The sequence below is a fragment of the Grampus griseus genome (genome assembly GCF_964374135.1).
Source record: "Grampus griseus genome assembly, chromosome: 14".
Classification (NCBI taxonomy): domain Eukaryota; kingdom Metazoa; phylum Chordata; class Mammalia; order Artiodactyla; family Delphinidae; genus Grampus; species Grampus griseus.
In genome coordinates, this window is record NC_139008.1 from 72,816,821 (window position 1) to 72,835,016 (window position 18,196).

Sequence of the window (18,196 nt, forward strand, 5' to 3'; positions counted from 1 at the left end):
AAAGGCTTCCCTGGTGGCACAGTGGTTGAGAGTCCGCCTGCTGATGCAGGGGACACGGGTTCGTGCCCCAGTTCGGGAAGATCCCACATGCCGCGGAGCGGCTGGGCCCGCGAGCCATGGCCGCTAAGCCTGCACGTCCGGAACCTGTGCTCTGCAACGGGAGAGGCCACAACAGTGAGAGGCCCGCGTACCGCAAAAAAAAAAAAAAAGAAAAAGAAAAGAGAAAAACACAAACCAGAATAGGTAAATGGAAGGATGCTATAAGTGAACTGTTAACAATGGTTACTTCAGAGGTGCAACAGAGGTAGAAGTAGAAAAAGGGTTTTATTGCTTTTTATCTTCTATTATTCTGAATTTCCTTAAATTTTAGCAAGTATGTTTTTCTGAACAATGTAAAAAAAGAAAAAGAAAAAAAAGAGGAAAGAGAGAAGTTCACTGTATCTCAAGTGGCAGAAACTGTCCTGGATAAGATCAGACTCTGGGGCCAGAATTATAGTTCTATCACTTACTAGCTATGTGACTTGGAGCATGTTTTAACAACCTCTGTGTGCCACAGTTAGAATTAGATGAGTGAATTTAGCTAAGCATTTAGAACAATGCCTGCTGCATAGTAAGTTCGAAACTCCTTAACCTGGCATTCAAAGCCATCCTCACCTGGTGCTAGGCTGCCTTCCCGGGCTCATCTCTAATCTCTTTCCCCACCCACACCAGCCCTGCCAATGACTCATGGCTTCCAAAACAAACCACACACATTCCTACCTCTGTGGCTTTACCTGGAATGACCTTTCTCTCCCTCGTCTCCATCTGCAAACTCCTAAGCAGAGTCACCTATCACCTGCAGGGAATCTCCCAGACCACCTCTGGGGCAGTTAGTAACTCTTTGCTCACTTGTCCCTCTAACCCACCACTGACTGTGTCAAATCCCATTCTGTCTTGGCCACTAGGCTGTGAGTCCCCAGAGGATGCTGGCCATGCGGATCCACTGGGTGACCAATGCCCCAGCACAAGCCTGGCCCAGGGTAAGTGCTAATCAATGTCTGTGAAAGAAATCCAGCCAAAGGTCAGATCACAGTTAAGACCGTTCTAGAACCAGGTCTCCTGGCTCTGGGGTCTCAACTCCCAGTTCTGCCATTACTCAGAGGAATGACCTTGTTTGCGATACTTAACCTGTCTGTGCCTCAGTTTCCTCATCTGTAAAATGGGAATAATAGTACCTTCCTCATAGGGTTGTTTTGAGGATTAAGTGAGTTAATATATGTAAGGTACTTAGAATCCTTCTGGCTCCTAGAAACAAGGACTACCTGGATTGTTGTTAAATAAAAATTAAACAGGCTCGAACATGGGCAGTTACCTAGACCGACCTTGGCCTAGCCTAGGGCCAGACCCTCTTCCCCAGGATGGTCTGCACACCCTGTAGGTGCTGGAAATGGGCAGATGTGAAGCCACAGCCTGAAATAGCATCAGACCATTCTTCTTGTTGGTCAAGGACAAACCTCAGTCAGGTGCCTACAGGTCTCTCAGACCTGTCCATCTCTTGTCAATGTCTCTTTTTAGCAAAAAGAAAGCAGTCTTCAGGATTAGGATCTTTGGAATTAATAGTTTGACCTTAGACTTGAATAACATCATTCTGCTTTCAGAACTTCCCGTGCTATGGGTCTCTCACTTTCAACAGGGAGTCGAAAGTCTTTCTTTTCAATAATTGTACATATTTTGAAGTAAGTTGATTTAAAGATAGAGATTAAATTGGAAAGCAGAGGTGATACATGGATATAGCAAAAATTGGGACTCTGGCATGCACAAGATGCAAGTTTGGGAAACAGTTGTAGGGACTGTGAGAGAAGACAGAGGCTTCCCTTGGGGTGATATCATTCTCAGGGAGACTCAGATCAGTACAAAATGATTCATCATAACCGGATTCATTGTAACAGCGTATATCTCCTTGCATGCCTTCAAAGCAAAATCCATTTACATGGGCTATCTCTTTTACTCTCTGCAACAGTACTTTGAAAGAGAATTAACATAATTCCCATTTGACTGAAAGGGAAAGTGAGACACAGGAAGGTGAGGTAACTTGCTTAAGGTCACACAGCTTGTAAGTAGCTGAACCCAGATTCAAACCTGGGTCAGTTCAATGCCATAACCCAAGCTCTTAGCTACTTACCCAAGAAATTCACCTCCCGGCAACTCACAAAGCCAACTCTAACCCTGCATTCAACTTGGGAATTTCCAGGGTCAATCTGGGTGTGTGTCTGTGTGGGGGGGGGGGTAGTTTGAAATGGGGGTGGGGAGGTGTTGGAGCAGAGGACAGACCAATTCAGGGGGCCCTGTTTTCAGGGCCACACTGATGCCACCCTGGTCAAAAACCTGAGATGTTCCAAGCCTCACACCCTGCGGCAGCTGAGATCTCCTGCAGGCCAGCCCCTGCCTCTGCTGCAGGGGCACAATGACAACAATAACAACAAGAATCCTAGACAATGACAAGAGAAGCTAACATTCATTGAGTCCTGCTTCCAGCCCTGTGCTGAGTGCTGCATATGCAGTCTCTGATTTAACCCTTGTGTAAACGTTTTGAGGTAGATACCATTATTCTCCTTTTAGACATGAAAGAATTAAAGTCTGGAGAGAAGATGAAATTGAGCCAGCAAGAGGCAGAGCCGGAGCCCCACTCTGAACCACTCCCTGTGCTCCTTCCAGAAGGGAGCCATTTATCAGGGTGTTGTCATGACAACCAGAAAAGTTTAGCCACCTCCCCAAATATCCCAGCTTCCCTCCACAGCCCAGTATCCACGACCTTAAGAGGCATTACAAAAAGAGTTCGTAGTCACAAAATCAGGAACCATGAAGCTAGCTCCCCCCTTGATCACTCAGTGACTATGGGTATCTCTTTGTCCTTTTCTGTACCTCAGTTTCCCCATCTGGTCAGTGAAGGAGTTGGACTATCTCCTTAGGGCCCTGAATGGGTCTAGAGCAACACTGTCCGAGAAAAATATAACGTGAGACACACATGTAATTTTTTTTACTTTTCTAGTAGCCACATTCAAAAAATTTAAAAGAAATAAGTGAAATTAATTACAATGATACATTTTCTCTAACCCACTATATCTATTTATTATTACTATTATTATTATTTGCGGTACGCAGGACTCTCACTGTTGTGGCCTCTCCCGTTGCAGAGCACAGGCTCCAGATGCACAGGCTCAGCGGCCATGGCTCACGGGCCCAGCCGCTCTGCAGCACGTGGGATCTTCCCGGACTGGGGCACGAACCGGTGTCCCCTGCATCGGCAGGCGGACTCTCAACCACTGCGCCACCAGGGAAGCCCATAACCCACTATATCTAAAATATAATCATTTCAACCTGTAATCAATATAAAAAATTATTACTAGGTTACTTTACATTCTTTTCTTACTAAGTCTTTTTTTTTTTTTTTTTTTGGCTGTGTTGGGTCTTTGTTGCTGCGCACGGGCTTTCTCTAGTTGCGGCAAGTGGGGACTGCTCTTCATTCAAGCCTGCCGGTGTGCAGGCTCCTCTTGTTGCAGAGCATGGGCTCTAGGCATGCTGGCTTCAGTAGTTGTGGCGCATGGGCTTAGCTGCTCTGCGGCATGTGGGATCTTCCTGGACCAGGGCTCGAACCCTTGTCCCCTGTATTGGCAGGCAGATTCTTAACCACCGCACCACCAGGGAAGCCCCTCTTACTAAGTCTTTGAAAGCCAGTGTGTATTTCACATTTGCAGCACATTTCAATTCACATGAGCCACATTTCAAGAGCTCGACACACACATACGCCTAGTGGTTACCATATTGGACAGCACAGATCTAGAATCATTTTCAATCCATCGCCCACTTTAGAGGATGAGACTTCTCAGCTTTCCCCTCCTCCCTGGGAAAGCTGTCCTGATCCTAGACTTTGAGCTGATAGCTTCCATGTAAGCCCAGGACAGGGAGCCTGAGGCCACAATAGACAGAAACCCTAGGCCTGCCTGGGCCTGAAGGCTGCTGGGAAGGCTTTCTGTTCTCTGCAGCCCGAATACTCACCAAAGCCCCCAGGAGAAAGACAACCCTGCTTTTCCTCCTAACCCCAATATGACCTTAATTGGAAATTCAATCTGAGTTTAAAACCGAGTAAGGCAGCTGCCCCCCACATGCCACCAGCCCCGCGGGCATCCAGGATGAGGAATCCAAATCTCCCCTACACTCCCCTCCCAGTGGCACCGCGCGGAGGAAGCTGGTACCACCTTCTCACTCCAGAGACTCAGTGCCCAGCTGTGGGCCTGGCAGCCTTCTTGGAGGCAGCTCAACACCTTCATGTTCAAGGGCACAGCCTTGGCAGGAAGGACCGGGAAAGCAAAGGGGCAGAGAGGGTCAAGAGTTTGCCCCCAGCAGGGGAGAGCTTGGGGGAATCCCTCCTTCTCTCCAAGCTTCCACTTCCTCACTTTTAAAAGCAGACATGTTAAATGCTGGCAATGACTGCTTTAATTGCTGGCTGCTCTGTGCCAGGCGTTTAACAGGCGTTAGCTCATCTACTCCCCCAAAAAACCCTAGGAAGAAAGAAGATCCAGGGTTCAGAGTGGTGAGGCAACTTGGGCAAGGTCACATAGCAAGTCAGTAGAAGAGCCAGAATGCTAACTCTTGGTCTTCCAAATCAAGAGCTTCAGCTCTTACGTAATCTAAGCTCTGCTGTGTCCCAGGGTGGCCCCAGACAGTGCTGGCTTACACCTGTCGTAACTATATACACTTGGCATAATAATTTTAAATGTTCCATTTGGAAGAAGAGACAAATCTTCCGTACAGAAGGATTCCAAATAATGTATGTGGATGCTTCCCCCTCCAAAAGGTAGAGCTTAATTCCAGACCCTTCTCCGTCCTGAATATGGGCTGAACTTGATGTCTGTGTTCCAAAGATTAAATTAGGGAAAGGGGAAAATGGTGACTTTATAGTAGAAGAAGCTGGCAGACACCACCTTAAAGTCTGGAGTTCAGGTAACAGTGAGGTATGAATGTTGGCTTTGATGAATGTATTACTGTAATGAAAGAAGTTAACATTAGAGGAATCTGGGCGGAGAGTATATGGGAACTCTCTGTACTATCTTTGCAACTTTTCTGTAAATCTAAAATCAGTACAACATAAAAGTGTTATTTTTTAAAAGTGCCCCCTTTTACTCATAAAAGTGTCCAAGTTTGGACAATAAATTATATGATCGCCTGGTCACAAGCCTGGCTCTGCCCCTAACCAAGAAGTCTTAAGAAAATTACCCACACCTTCTTTCTGCCTTAATGATACTACCTACGCACACGTTCATGACAATTTAAAGTTTACCAAGTTTAGAGTGGGAAAATGTGCTGGTTAAAGCTTTGGAATCAGAAAGCCAGGGGCTGAAGCCCTGCTTCTCTCACTCGCTTGTCAGGTGGGCTAAATCATATTGTCTTCCTTCTCTGAGCCTCAGTTTCCACATCTGTAGAATGAATTCATCGAAGGACGACAATGACTAGTAATATTGATGAAGTCCTTGCTAGGTGGCCAGCACTGTAGTAGACAATGGGATCTGCTACCCAGTCTCCCCTTCAAAACCAAGGATTTCTTTCTCCCCTCCCCCTGCCCCCAACCCAGCTGCTCAGACTGCTGCCCGCTGTCAGTCCTGTCCAGGGATTGCCCTTGGCTGAGAAGAGCCATCCAGCCCCAGGTCACGCCCCTTTCTGGACGTTAGCCTGCATCCAGTGCAGAGGGTGTAAAGATCCAGCTCCCTCACTTCAACTTGGGATAACTTTGAAGGTCATCTGCACTGCAGGCTGCCCCTTGCGGTCGGCTGATGCGTTGTGGAGACTGCACGGCAGCCCGGCATCTCCCTCCGCCCAATCCTGCCGCCTTCCCTTCGCCACAGGTGTTGATCCTGAGAGTGCTCCTGTATAAACTTCCTGCACGCTAATCTCCATCTCAAAGTTGGCTTCCAAGGGAACTCATGCCATGACAGGGCTGTGAACCACTGGACTTGCACTATGTTTCTTAACTCTCAGACCAACCCCATTTTTATAAATGAGACAACTGAGGTTGACTTAGCCAAGAACGTACAACTAAGCAATGGCGGCACCACAGATGGGGAAATGGAAGTTCAGACGGGCAAACTGATTTGCCCAGGTCTGAGCTAAAAGATGGTAGGGCCAAGATTTGGCCCTCGGTCTGCTTAATCCTGAAGACCGCAGTGCGAAAGCCTCCAGCCCGCTTCATTCTGAGCCGCCAGCAGGATGGCTACAGGCACTGGGACAGGCTAGTACCTGTCACCACTGTCCCGCCGCCCCCTCTGCTGTCCCCGCAGCTCAGCCACATTTGCAAAATGGGAATAATAATAGTACCTACCCCCTCACGATCTTGTAAAGATTAAATGAGTTAATGTATGTGAAGACCTCAGAATGGTGACTGGCTCATAGGAAGCTCCTTATAAGTATTAGGTTAAAAGAAAATCACATAAACAGCATAAAGTTGCAGCTGTGAGATGTTCTAAGAAGACATCCACGCAGCTGAGTGAGAGGTGGCCTGTGACGGGGGGTTGGGCCTCATCAGCTCTCTATGGGGGTCAAGCTTGACCTGAGCTCTGAAGGAGGAATAGACACTAAGGGGGCAGCAAGAGAAAGGAAGAGCAGTCCAGGCAAAGGAACCAGGAGGAAAAAAAGCCTTCTGACAGGAAGAACCAGAGAAGGATAATAAAAGGCCAGCGTGACTGGTACAGAGAAAAAAATCCAGGTCCAAGGAAAGGGTGGTAGAAAAGGAGGCTGGATAGGAGGGGAGGAACAACCTACGACCTGGCCACTAGCTACCTGGGTGATTTGGGACAAGTCACCTTATCTCTCAATGCCTCATTTAGCTCATCTGTAAAATGGAAATAAAAATAGTACCAATACTATAAAACTGTTAAGGAGACTGAATGAGTCAATACCTGTAACCACTTAAAATAGTGCCATGCACACAGTAGGTGTTATAAATCTTTGAAGGCAACATTGGAACTTTTTCTGAAGTACAATAAAAAGACATAGAGGGGCTTGAATATGGATGAAAGGGTAGGTACTGAATGGATGGAGGGCGGATGGACGCAGGGCTGGCGGATGGGTGGGTGGAGGTGGTTTAGTGAATGGAAGGGTGGATGGATTGTGGGATCTAAGTATGGTTGGGTGATGAAGGCGGTTGGATGGATGCATAAAGGATGGAGAGTTGGATGGCTGGCTAGGTGGGTGGGAGTGGATGTTGTTTCGGTGAATGGAAACATGACTGGGTAATGGGGTGATTGGATAAATGGAGGTAACTGGGTGAATGAAGGTGGCTGGGTGAATGGACGTATGGTTGAATAGGATGGCTGGTGGTTCAGTGGATGGGAGAAGTTGAGTGAAAGTGGGTGCTGGGGATGAGGGGATGGATGGGTGGTTGAATGGGTGCCTGGGTGGTTGGATGAATGGCTGGTGGCTGGATGGGTGACTGGGTGGTTGAATGAGTAAGCAGGAAGTTAAGGGGCTGGGTGGATAGGTGGGTAGATAGATGGTTGTTCACGTTGATATTGTAACGGTTGGGTGAATGTAAGGTTTAAAAGTGAAGGTAGGGGTTGGGTGAATGGGCGGATGGGAGTCACTGAGTGGATGGATGGATGGATGGATGATGGATGGATGTCTGGACAATAGATGAACAGGTGACATGAGATCCCGAAGCACCTCCAATGAACCCTCTATATAGAGTCCTCTATACAGAGTCATGAAGGAGCCCCTGATGGAGAAAGAAGCCGAAACAGGGCCTCCTAAGTTGCCCTGGCTCGGGATTTCTTCCCCAAGCGGGGCACAACCCATCTGCGCCCGCCCCCGGGGTCCTACCTGGAGGCGGCGATCTCGGCCTTCTGGCGCGCGATGGCGGCGGCGCGCTGGGCGCCCTCCACGCTGTGCTCCACCTTCTGGCGGACCTTGCTGCTCTTGAGCGGCAGCACGCGGCGCTTGGTGCCCTTGACCAGCACGTTGTGGCGGTACTTGCCCTCCTCGCGATGGCCGTCAGGCAGCGTGGTGCAGCCGTAGCCGTGGCGCAGGTTGTCCAGCCACTCGCCCTCGTAGCGGAGGCCGCTGGAGCGCTCGCTCACGCCGAAGCCCGAGCGCTTGTCGTTCTTCCACTCGCCCATGTAGGTCTCTGTGGTGGTGGCGTCGATGTCGGCCTCGAAGGGCGCGGCCTCGTCGGCGCCCTCGGCGCCCTCGCCCAGGCTGGCGGTGGACGCGGCGTCGCTGGCGCCCGAGCTGAGGTCGCTCTTGAGGAAACTGACGCGGCTGCGCTGGCTGCCCAGGGACGCGCGCGACTCGGCGCGGCGCATCTTCCCCAGCAGCGCGCCCCGCTGGAACAGGCCGCCGCCCTTGGCCGCCCGCGCCGCCGCCTCGGCGTTGGCCAGGAGGCTGAGCGCGAAGCCACCGCGCGGGATGGCGGGCGCGGGCAGCGTGGGGCCGTCGGTGGCCGGCGAGGCGGGCGAGTCCGGGGCCACCGTGCCGTTGCTGTGCTCGCTGCGCAGGGACGAGAGCGACGTGCGCAGCGGCGAGCGCACCACCACGGCCATCCCGTAGGGCACGCTCTGGCGCACGCCGTAGCCATGGCGCATGCCGTTGGTGAACTGGCCTTGGTACGTCCCTGCGGGCGAGGAGAGGGCGGTCAGTGGGGCGGCCGGACGGGGCCCCCGGGGTCGCCGGGGCGGGGGCGGGCCAGGCCCTTGCGGGGCAGGGAGGGTGGAGTGACCGAAGCCTGTGAGGCTCCGAGCGTGTGAGGTTGCGTGAATGAGTGTGGGAGAACAAACGCGTGCAAGCCAGAAGTCTGCGGAGTGCTGTGAATATTTCCGTCGGTGGGAACGTGGCGAGGCCACGAGCGTGCAAGATGGAGTGAGGTGGTGTGATGCCGAGTGTCGGTGTGTGAAGTTGTGCGGGAAGGCAGGGCCCCGGGAGTGCGTGCCAGGACACGAGCAGACAGGCCGGAAGGAGTTTGCATGACCGGTGTGAGTATTTCTGTTGGTGGGAATGCGCCAGGATCTTTACTGTGCGAAATCGGGTGAGGTTGGGTGAGTCCGTCTTAAGTGTGAGGTTGTGTGAGCAGATGAGGCTCTGTGAGTGTGCACAGATTTGGAATCACACAGAGCAAATGAATGTGCCAGAGCACGAGTGGTACAACAGTGAGTTTGTGCGGTAGCGTGAATATCGCATTTGTGTGAGTGTAGAAGCTTGAGTGTGCAAGGCAGTGTGTGCACAGAGGGTGACCGAGATCACGTGAGCATGAGACGTATATAAGGTTATGAGAGCATTTGAGGTCTTAAGTATGCAGGAAAGGCAAAGTTGAGTGAGGGTGCAAGACTACTAGAGGATCAAAGAGTGCAAACTTGTGAGCAGGCAAGGCTCTGTCGGTGTGTGAGGTTGAATGCGTGTGCATGGTTGTCCTAGTGTGCAAGGTGACGTGAAAGTCCAAGGTCATGAATGCATAAGATGGTGAGTTTGCATAGCCGTGTGAATGTTGCAGGGCACAGGCGAGTGTGTATTTGTGCAAGGCCATGGGTAGAGGAGACTGTTAGGAACATGCCTATCGGTGTCCTTTGCCTCTGTGAGCTCATGAGTGTATGATGCAGTGTGTACACACTGGAGTGAGTGCCCAGTGGAGGTGACATTATGGGTATGTGTGAGGTCTGAGTACACAAGGCCATCTGAGTGTCAAAGCACAAAGTAATCTGAGACACTCGAGGCTGAGTGAGTGTGTGAAGTTGTGCGCATTAATGAAACTGAGACCGTGTAAGACGACGTGTACGCAAGATGGCGTGTACAGGAAGCTGGTAACAAGAAGGCCTTGCATGTCCATGAGTATGAATACCTGATCTCCTGGGAAATAGAATCTGTGCATGTGGCCACGACGTGAATAGAGAGGCAGCACAGAGTAATGGTTAGGAGCACAGACTGCGGAGCCAGGCTGCTGGGTCCGAACCCTGCCTCTGCCCTTGCTAGCTGTGTAACCTTGGGCAAGTGACTTAACCTCTCTGAGGCTCAGCTTTCTCACCCGTCAAACAGGTAACCATTGCCTCTTACCTCATAGGGTTGTTGGAGGTTTAAATGAGTTAATATTGCTGAAGAACTAAGAAAGAAAAGATATGTGTGATGTGATTTTTACAAAGTTATGCTAGCGTGTGAGGTCACCTGAGTTGTATGAACAAGCTGATACAAAGGTGACAAAATATCGTCGTATCCCACCCCCATCCTAACAGGCTGTGCTCCCCGGGGCTCCGTCCAAAGCCTCCTCCCCACCGTCCCTGGGTGACTGCATCATCTGGTGTTTTTATAACTGCCATCTGTGTCCTGCAGATTCTCCTGAATATATCCCCAACTTCTTCCCCTCTGCAGCTCCACATGTTGCCTTGGAGATGGATGCCCCCAGATGTTACACAGCATCTCCAACTCAACACCTCCCTCACCCCCACACACAGCTGTTCTACCTCCTTGGTCTCTCCGCAGCAGCACCACTGAAAGCCATCTCTCTGCCTTCGTCTTTGTGCCTTTTGTATGTAGAACAGTGCCTGACACATCATGTTCACTGAAGGGAGGGGGGAAATTCAGAGCCGCTGTTTTAAACACAAGCTGATGTGCTGCCCTGGTTAACCAAAAGAACCAAATGGCTTAACAACAAATACCCAGGATGGCTGGTAAGGGACTCTTAAGGTCAACCTGACAGGCATGTTCCCATTCTGACCTTTGCACTGGCTGTTCCCTCTGCCAGGAACTCTTTTCCTACCTATATCCTTCAAGTGTTTGCTCACTGAGGACTACCTGACCACCCTATTTAAAACTACAGTCTGCCTGTGTCCCCACAAGCACCAAGATATCCGTGATCTACTTTTTCTTTTTTTTCTATAGCATTTATCACCTTCTGACATACCATATGACTTATTTATTTATATTTATTGCTTTATTGCTTTTCCTCCCCTGCTAGAATGGAAGCCTTGTGGGTGCAGGGATCTCTCCTGTTTTCTGTTCTGATGTATCCCCAGCATCTGGGACAGTGCCTGGCACATAGAGGTGCTCCAGAAATATTTGCTGATTGATTGGCTTGAACCTGTCCAGAGACGCCATCTCACTGTGTGACCTTGGGTGACTCTCTTCCTTTCTTACAGGCTCAATTGCCCCGTCAGTCAATGACGTGTTGGTGATGAGGCTCTAAGGTTTGGCCTCACTTTGAGATGCTGGGCTTCTAGGAATCGGGGCACTGTGACTCTGGAGGCAAAGGACAGTGAGTCCCCATGACTCCACGCGGCCCGGCCCCTCCCAGCACAGACTGCTCCGGCTCAGGGTCCCACGCCTACCCAGCCCCAGCCCTTTGTGTGTGAAGAGACCTCATCAAGGATCACGTACAGTGCGGGGGGTTCACTTACACCTCCCAGCAACCCTGTGAGGTGGGTCTCATGCAGATGCTTATTTACAGGAGAGGAAGTTGGTGATCTGAGAAGTTACTAGACTTGACCAAGGAAGCAGGATCAAAACCCAAGTCTATCTGATGCCCAAAACTCATGCTCTGAGCCCACAGCTCTCAATCCTGGCTGCATGTGAGAAGCTAAAGATAAAATACAGATCCCCGGGCCTTGCCCCCTGAAATTCTGCTTTAATTTGTTGGGGAGGGTGTCTGGTGCTTCTGGCCCCTCAGTACGGCAGGCAGGAACAGCCAGGGGTGAGAGGACAGCAGGGCTCACCTCCCTTCAGTGACCAGCCACGAAAAACCAACGATCAGAGAACGTCAACTGTAACAGGGCCAAAGAGAAATGGACAGAGACAGAGAGAGATGAGAGCGTTGGGCATGACCTCGCAAAGGAAGATGCAAATATGGTCTCCATTTCTTAGGTGGATTGATGTTCAGAGAGGTTATGTGACTTGCCCAAAGTCACACAGTGAGGAAGAAGCAGAACTGGGATTTGAACTGAGGTCTGACTCAAGGGGGGAAGTGGGATTATGTGGCAAGTGTAGAGAATAAAGAAATGAGAGTGTGGTACAAAGGATGAAAATGTGAGGAGACAGATAGAAAACTATTATGCTCCATTTTCCAAGTTCATCCACATGGGGCCACGTTGTGTGGGAAGCAGGGGGACAGAAAGAAACACAGAGAGAGACAAACTGGTTTCAAACACCATCTAAGTTGGGGAACCTTGACCAAGCTACTTCTTCTGATCCTCAAATTTCCTTACCTGGAAAGTAGAAAAATAATACCTGTTTTCCAGCTTCTTTGGGAGACAACAAAAGATGGAAACAACCCAAATGTCCATTAACTGGAAAAATGGATAAACTGCGCTCAACCACACGATGGAATACTAGTCCGCAATAAAAAGTAGCATGTTACTGAAACACACACCAACATGGGTGGATCTCAAAAACATGCCAAGGGAATGAAGCCGGAGACAAATCATATGATTCCAATGACATGAAAGCCTGGAGAAAACTAAACTATGGTGATAGAAAGCAGATTGGTGGTTACCAGAGGGGTAAGGGGGATCCACTGTGCAGGGGCACAAGGGAACTTGCTGAGTTGATGCAAATGTTCTGTATCTTGACTATGCTGGTGGTTACACAGGTGTAGACGTTTGTCAAGACTGTGCACCTCGGGGAGGTGGGGGTGGGGGTGTGATGAATTGGGCAATTGGGATTGACATGTATACACTGATGTGTATAAAATTGATGACTAATAAGAACCTGCTGTATAAAAAAATAAATAAAATAAAATTCAAAACAAAAAGACTGTGCACTTAAAATGTGTTTTATCGCATGGAAATTATCCCTCAATAAAGTTGATTTGATAAATGAATAATTTGTAAATAAATTTTTAAGGAAAAAAAAAACCCTACCCAGTACAGTGTCCTGCAAATATCCATCAGGAAATCCTGTCCACTCTACTTTCCAAGTGAATCTAGAAGCTCGCCACGTCTCACCACCCCCATTGCTGCTAGATGGTAGCCCGAGCCACCATTATCTCCCTAACGCACCTATCAGAGGGGATTCTGTTCAAATATAATAAGCCAGATCACGACACTGCTCTGCTCCTTCTTACTCAGAAAAAAAGTTGAAGTCCTTAGTGACCCACAAGGCCCTACCTGATCTCATCCCCATCACTCCTCCATCCTTACCGCCTCCCATTCTCCCCTTTCCCTCACTTCACTCTAGCCACAGAGGCCTCCTTGCTGTTCTTCCCACACACTAGCCATGGTCCTGCCTCAGGGCCTTTGCATTTGCTGTTTGCTCTGCCTAGAATGTTCTTCCTCCAGATATCTGCATGGCTCACTCCCTCACCATCTTCAAGCCATTACTCAAATGTCATCTCCCTGAAGACTCCCTCACCACCCTATTTAAAATTATAACCCCCACCCAAGGTTTTTTCTTTTTATCTCCCTTCTTTGCTTACTTTTTTCCTTCATAGCGTATCTAATATTACATATATTTTGCTTTTTCTTTTGTGTATTAACCATCTCTCCTACTGGAATGTAAGTTCCACAAAGGCAGGGAGTCCATTCTTTTTTGCTCACTGTTGTATCCTTAGTACCTAAAACAGTATCAAATAGGTACTCAATAAATATTTGCTGAATGAGTGAGTGAGTGAGTGAATAGCATGCACTTTCCAACTATTTTCTTTTCTTTCTGCTCTATCCATCTGAAAACAGGTCTGCGAAATGACCAGAGAGATATTTAATAGTTCCTATAAGGCTCACCGAAGATGACACAGCTAATAAACGCACAGAGTCAAAACTCACACCCATGTCTGGCTGTGCTCCTTCCAGAAGTCTCAGAAGAAAGAAGAAAAAAATATATAAATCAAAGTGGGAAGTGAGTGAGAAAAGAGCAGAGAAGATGGTAAACCAGAGAAAAGAAGGAAGACATCTAATCTCGAGATTGGACAAGTTTGTGAAATTAAACCAACCAGTCTACCTTTGGCTTAAATTTGGCATGAGATGGGCTGACGTGGCCACTTTAAGCCCAGGAAAAACTGAGATTGCAACAGGAGAAGGGCTCTTGGCCTCCAGTTGGGGAGGAAATGGCCAGGCTATATTAGGAAACTTACGAGCAAGTGGCAAGAGGCACAAACACCCAGGGGAGGCTGGGAGTGATGGGGCCCTGGGAAGGGGGAAGAGCCAAGTGCTGGAGCCATCCCCTGCCTGACTCTCTAAGGCAGGACAGTTCTCTCTGGGGACAGGAAGAATGCATCCAAAGAGGGAGAGGAGGACCCACCCACAGCCATCTGGCTGAGAGGAAGCGCTTCCTAATACCCTTGGGGATGATCCCCTCACTGGGACTTGTAGACATTACAGGGCTTCCCACTGCCCGCAGGGTAAGGACCAAGGTTCTCAGCAGCCTACAAAGCCCGGAGTGGGCTGCCCCTGCCCACCTTTCCTGACTCTTTTTGAACGGCTCTCCAGTCACACTCGCCTTCCTACCTCAGGGCCTTTGCACATGCTTCCCTTCTTTTTCTTGGTGTGCTCTTCTCTCTCCTCCCCTGGCCAGCTTCTAGTGATATTTCAAGATTCAGCTTAAACCTGACTACATCCAGGATGATTTCCTGAGCCCTTCCCCCTGAGTACTACCACATGATGTCAGTACTTCTTCTGGGCATTGTGTGTAGTAGCAGCTAACTGATTATTATGATCATTTATTCACCTTAAGCCTTCCCTACCAAACTGTGGCTTCCAAGAGGGAAGGCATCATATCTAGCTTATTTGCTGTGATCTCAGCAACTAGCACAGTTCCCAGGCCTGAGGAAGCCGTGAGTTAACATCTGATGAATCTGAGAGGATTTTCTCCTGAATGACACCCTGCTGTTCTTTCAAGGGCAGGAACTGCATTTTTCTTTCCCCTCATGACTCAGCGCATGGTAAGTGCTCAGTAGGGACTGGCAGTGGCTACCGAGAATACTCACATCTAACTCTGGGAGTTACTGGGATATTTGTAAAAGGCTGGTGAAGTCTGTAACCATGGTAAATGTAGTCCTAATATACAGACCAGGCTCCCAAGTTTAATAAAACCTGAATATCGCCTTCTCCCTGCAATTCCCCTTCAGGTTTAGTATAGAATAACCTGGGTTTTAACCTTAACTCTGACACTGGATAGTTCTAAAACACGCATAAGTTATTGAAACCCGGTAAGCCTCAGCTGTCCTATAACATGGAGGTAATGATACCTACTTTATATGGCTTTTCATTCATTCCTTTGAATCAGCGAGTATTTGCAGTGCACCCTGCATTCACTGGGCTAGGTGCTGGCGATGCAGTGTGAATAGACGTGGTCCCTGCCCTCAAGGGGCTTGGAGTCTAGTGCCAGCAATAGACTGGATTTCATCAATCATCAGAAATAAACGTTAAGCAGCCCCAGCAGTGTGGTCCAGAGAGATGACGATCCAGATCCTGGTTGGCAGTGGAGTGGGGAGGGTTGGTTGACCAAAGATTAAGTGAACTCTATGTGAGGCAGCTAGCACACAGCAAGTGCTCAATAAAGGCTAGCTTTTTGGCAGGTCAGAGTCTTTGCTCAGAAAAGCTGGCAAAGGATTAACTGGGATTAACTGGGAAGATGAAGAGGAGCCAGGGAGGACAGAGAGAACTCAGAGGGAGAGAATGAGACCAGCTCTGGTTTTCTGCCTAGGTGTGTGTGCTGGTAAGAGAGCGGGCTGGTGGCCTGGAATGCCCGGCTTTCGCTGGTTTGGGAACACCCCTGAGTCGGGCCTCAGAACTTCTGTCCTTGAGAAGAACATTTGGGGGTCTGCTCATCAGTGAGACCTGCCTCCACACCCTCTAAACACACAGGATGGAGGAGTTTCTGGAAGCCACATCTATAGTTTAAGATCCACTCCCCAGGGCCAGAGGTTATGACTTTGTTGATGTGGATACTGGAAAGCATCTCAGATGATTCTAATATGAATTCTGTAAAAGTTTTCCACTGACCTACAGTTAGCCACCATGCTCTGTTCCTCTGTTGTAAAACCTGCTAGCTGATGCCCTTAGCACCCTGATGTGCCTGGCCAGCAGCCTATGCCCTAGCAAATCCACGCCTCTGGTCCCACATGTGGAACTGTGTGTTTATTTAAGACTGTTCCTAAACCTGTTTACCTCCATTGTACTCATTATTGAAATTTTGTTATTTATTAATATTTGTTCTCTAAACCAATGGACTATGAGTGTACAGAAGAAGAGTCTTACTTCTCCAAACACAAGCTGAATGTTTTTGGATGTTCACAGGGAGACAGTTCCTTAAAAATCGCTCCCAAATTTGGCATGAATGGGATAACTATAAAAGGTTGGAACAAAATTATAGAAATCTAGATGTTTTCTACACTCGGACTACGTTGCAGTGTCTTTAATTTCTTGCTCCATTTTAAAGAAACCAACAGAAACTGGAAATTATAGATGATACGTTACAGGAATGGAAGACAGACAATGGGAAACTCCACTGCCATCATAAAAAAGGCTTTGCCGGGAATTCCCTGGTGGTCCAGTGGTCAGGAGTCTGTGCTTTCACTGCCTAGGGCCCGGGTTCAATCCCTGGTCGGGGAATTAAGATCCCACAAGCCGCGAAGCACAGTCTCTCTCTGCCCCCCAAAAAAAGCTTTGCCATCAAAAGATTAGTGAATGAAAAAGACTGAATATCTATACACTATACGTAAATGTGATATAAATGAAAATAAATGTCATAAGATATATAAATCATTTTAAAAATCTTTCTCTGATCTTACTAACATTCAGTTAACCAGCTTGCATTTGGTATTGATGACATCAGATAAGAGGGCTTCTGCAGTTTTAAACGTCAGTGTGAATACATTTGCTTTAACAAAGAGAAAGCAAGGGAAGGAAGACACCGAAAGGGTAATCAAAACTAAGTCTAGGAAAATAAGCAAGTAACCACACGCCAGCACCCTGACGTGCGACTTCCCCATAGGGTCTGAATCCAAGTTTTGGATGAGTTTAGTTAGGGCAAAACTGCACTTTTCATTCCTTCTCAGGAAAAGGATGCCTGTGGCCTGAGTCACTGGGGCCTCTATCCACTACCTGGTCTGCAGGAGTCTTCCCAACGTGGTAGGTACTGCTCATCCAGTTCTGACCATAAGAGGCCAAACTGGAGGTGTATAGCCTGTGGAAAATTTTCCTGGCTGTATAACTTAATCATCCATTAAGGCAGGATCTCCAAAACATGTGTTTCGCGAAACTGGTGTTAATGTATTTTATCATGGAAAAAAAGAAAAACAATTCTGAAGTCAAGACAGTTTGAGGAGGTTAAATGAAATGAGAGTTTTCCTGCCTGTGGGAGTTTGTCAGAACTCCTAAAGTGCTCCTGGGGACCATGAGTCTCCGTGAGGAGATGCTCATTAATCAGAAGACCCTTCTTGCAGAACACCTGTCAGGGTTAGTATTCCTTGGAACCCACTTTGGGAAATGACCATAAGGCTCACATCAGTTTAACCTGGTGGGGTCAGGGGAGCAGGTATTATTGTACAGCTACTGTTGGTTGTTGCTTACCCAACAACAATTGTCCTCTTTGCTAATAGAGCCTTAATTTTTGTCCCAGGGTCCAGTATTCCTCCCATGTGACTCAGAGTAAGGTCTCCAATCCAGGGGCAAATCCTAATTGCTCTAAGCCAGGCATTCGGGAATTCCCTGGTGGTCCAGTGGTTAGGACTCTGTGCTTTCACTGCCAGTGCCTGGGTTCAGTCCCTGGTAGGGGAACTAAGATCCTGCAAGCTGCAAGGCACAGCCAAAAAAAAAAAGGCCAGGCATTCAAGTCTATCCACCTTGCCAGTGATTGGATTAGACATGAGCATATGAACATGTGATGAACTCTGGCATTGAGACCTGAGGTAAGTCAGCAAAATGTGTGGGGCAAGGGAGACAAGAAAGAGTTCTTAGTTCTTCTGAAGAGATACTTGTGGAGAAACATACCCTCTTTTTCTGCTGGATGTTGTCGCATGTGGACATGACTCCTGGAGCTGTGGCAGCCATATTGGGACCATGAGGGGAACTAGCTGAGAACAAAACTGACACTCTGTGGATGGCAGAGCAAAAAGGTAGCAGGAAACTGGGTTCTTGCTGATGCTGTTGTGCCTCCAAATTAACCAGTCCTGAGACTTGCCTACCTCTGGATTCTTGTCTATGTGTGATTAGAAATATCCTTATTAAACAAGGTCTGTGCTGTCCAATACGGTAGC

The 18,196-nt window shown here is 48.5% G+C and overlaps 1 protein-coding gene across 1 annotated transcript in view; it reads right to left on the reverse strand.

Moving 5' to 3' along the window:
* JPH2 (junctophilin 2) overlaps positions 1–18,196 on the reverse strand; it is a 61,482-nt gene that overhangs the window by 28,351 nt on the left and 14,935 nt on the right. The window contains exon 2 of the mRNA XM_082669688.1: positions 7,849–8,638. Within this exon, the coding sequence (XP_082525814.1) occupies positions 7,849–8,638 (790 nt within the window). The remainder of the gene's footprint in view (positions 1–7,848; positions 8,639–18,196) is intronic.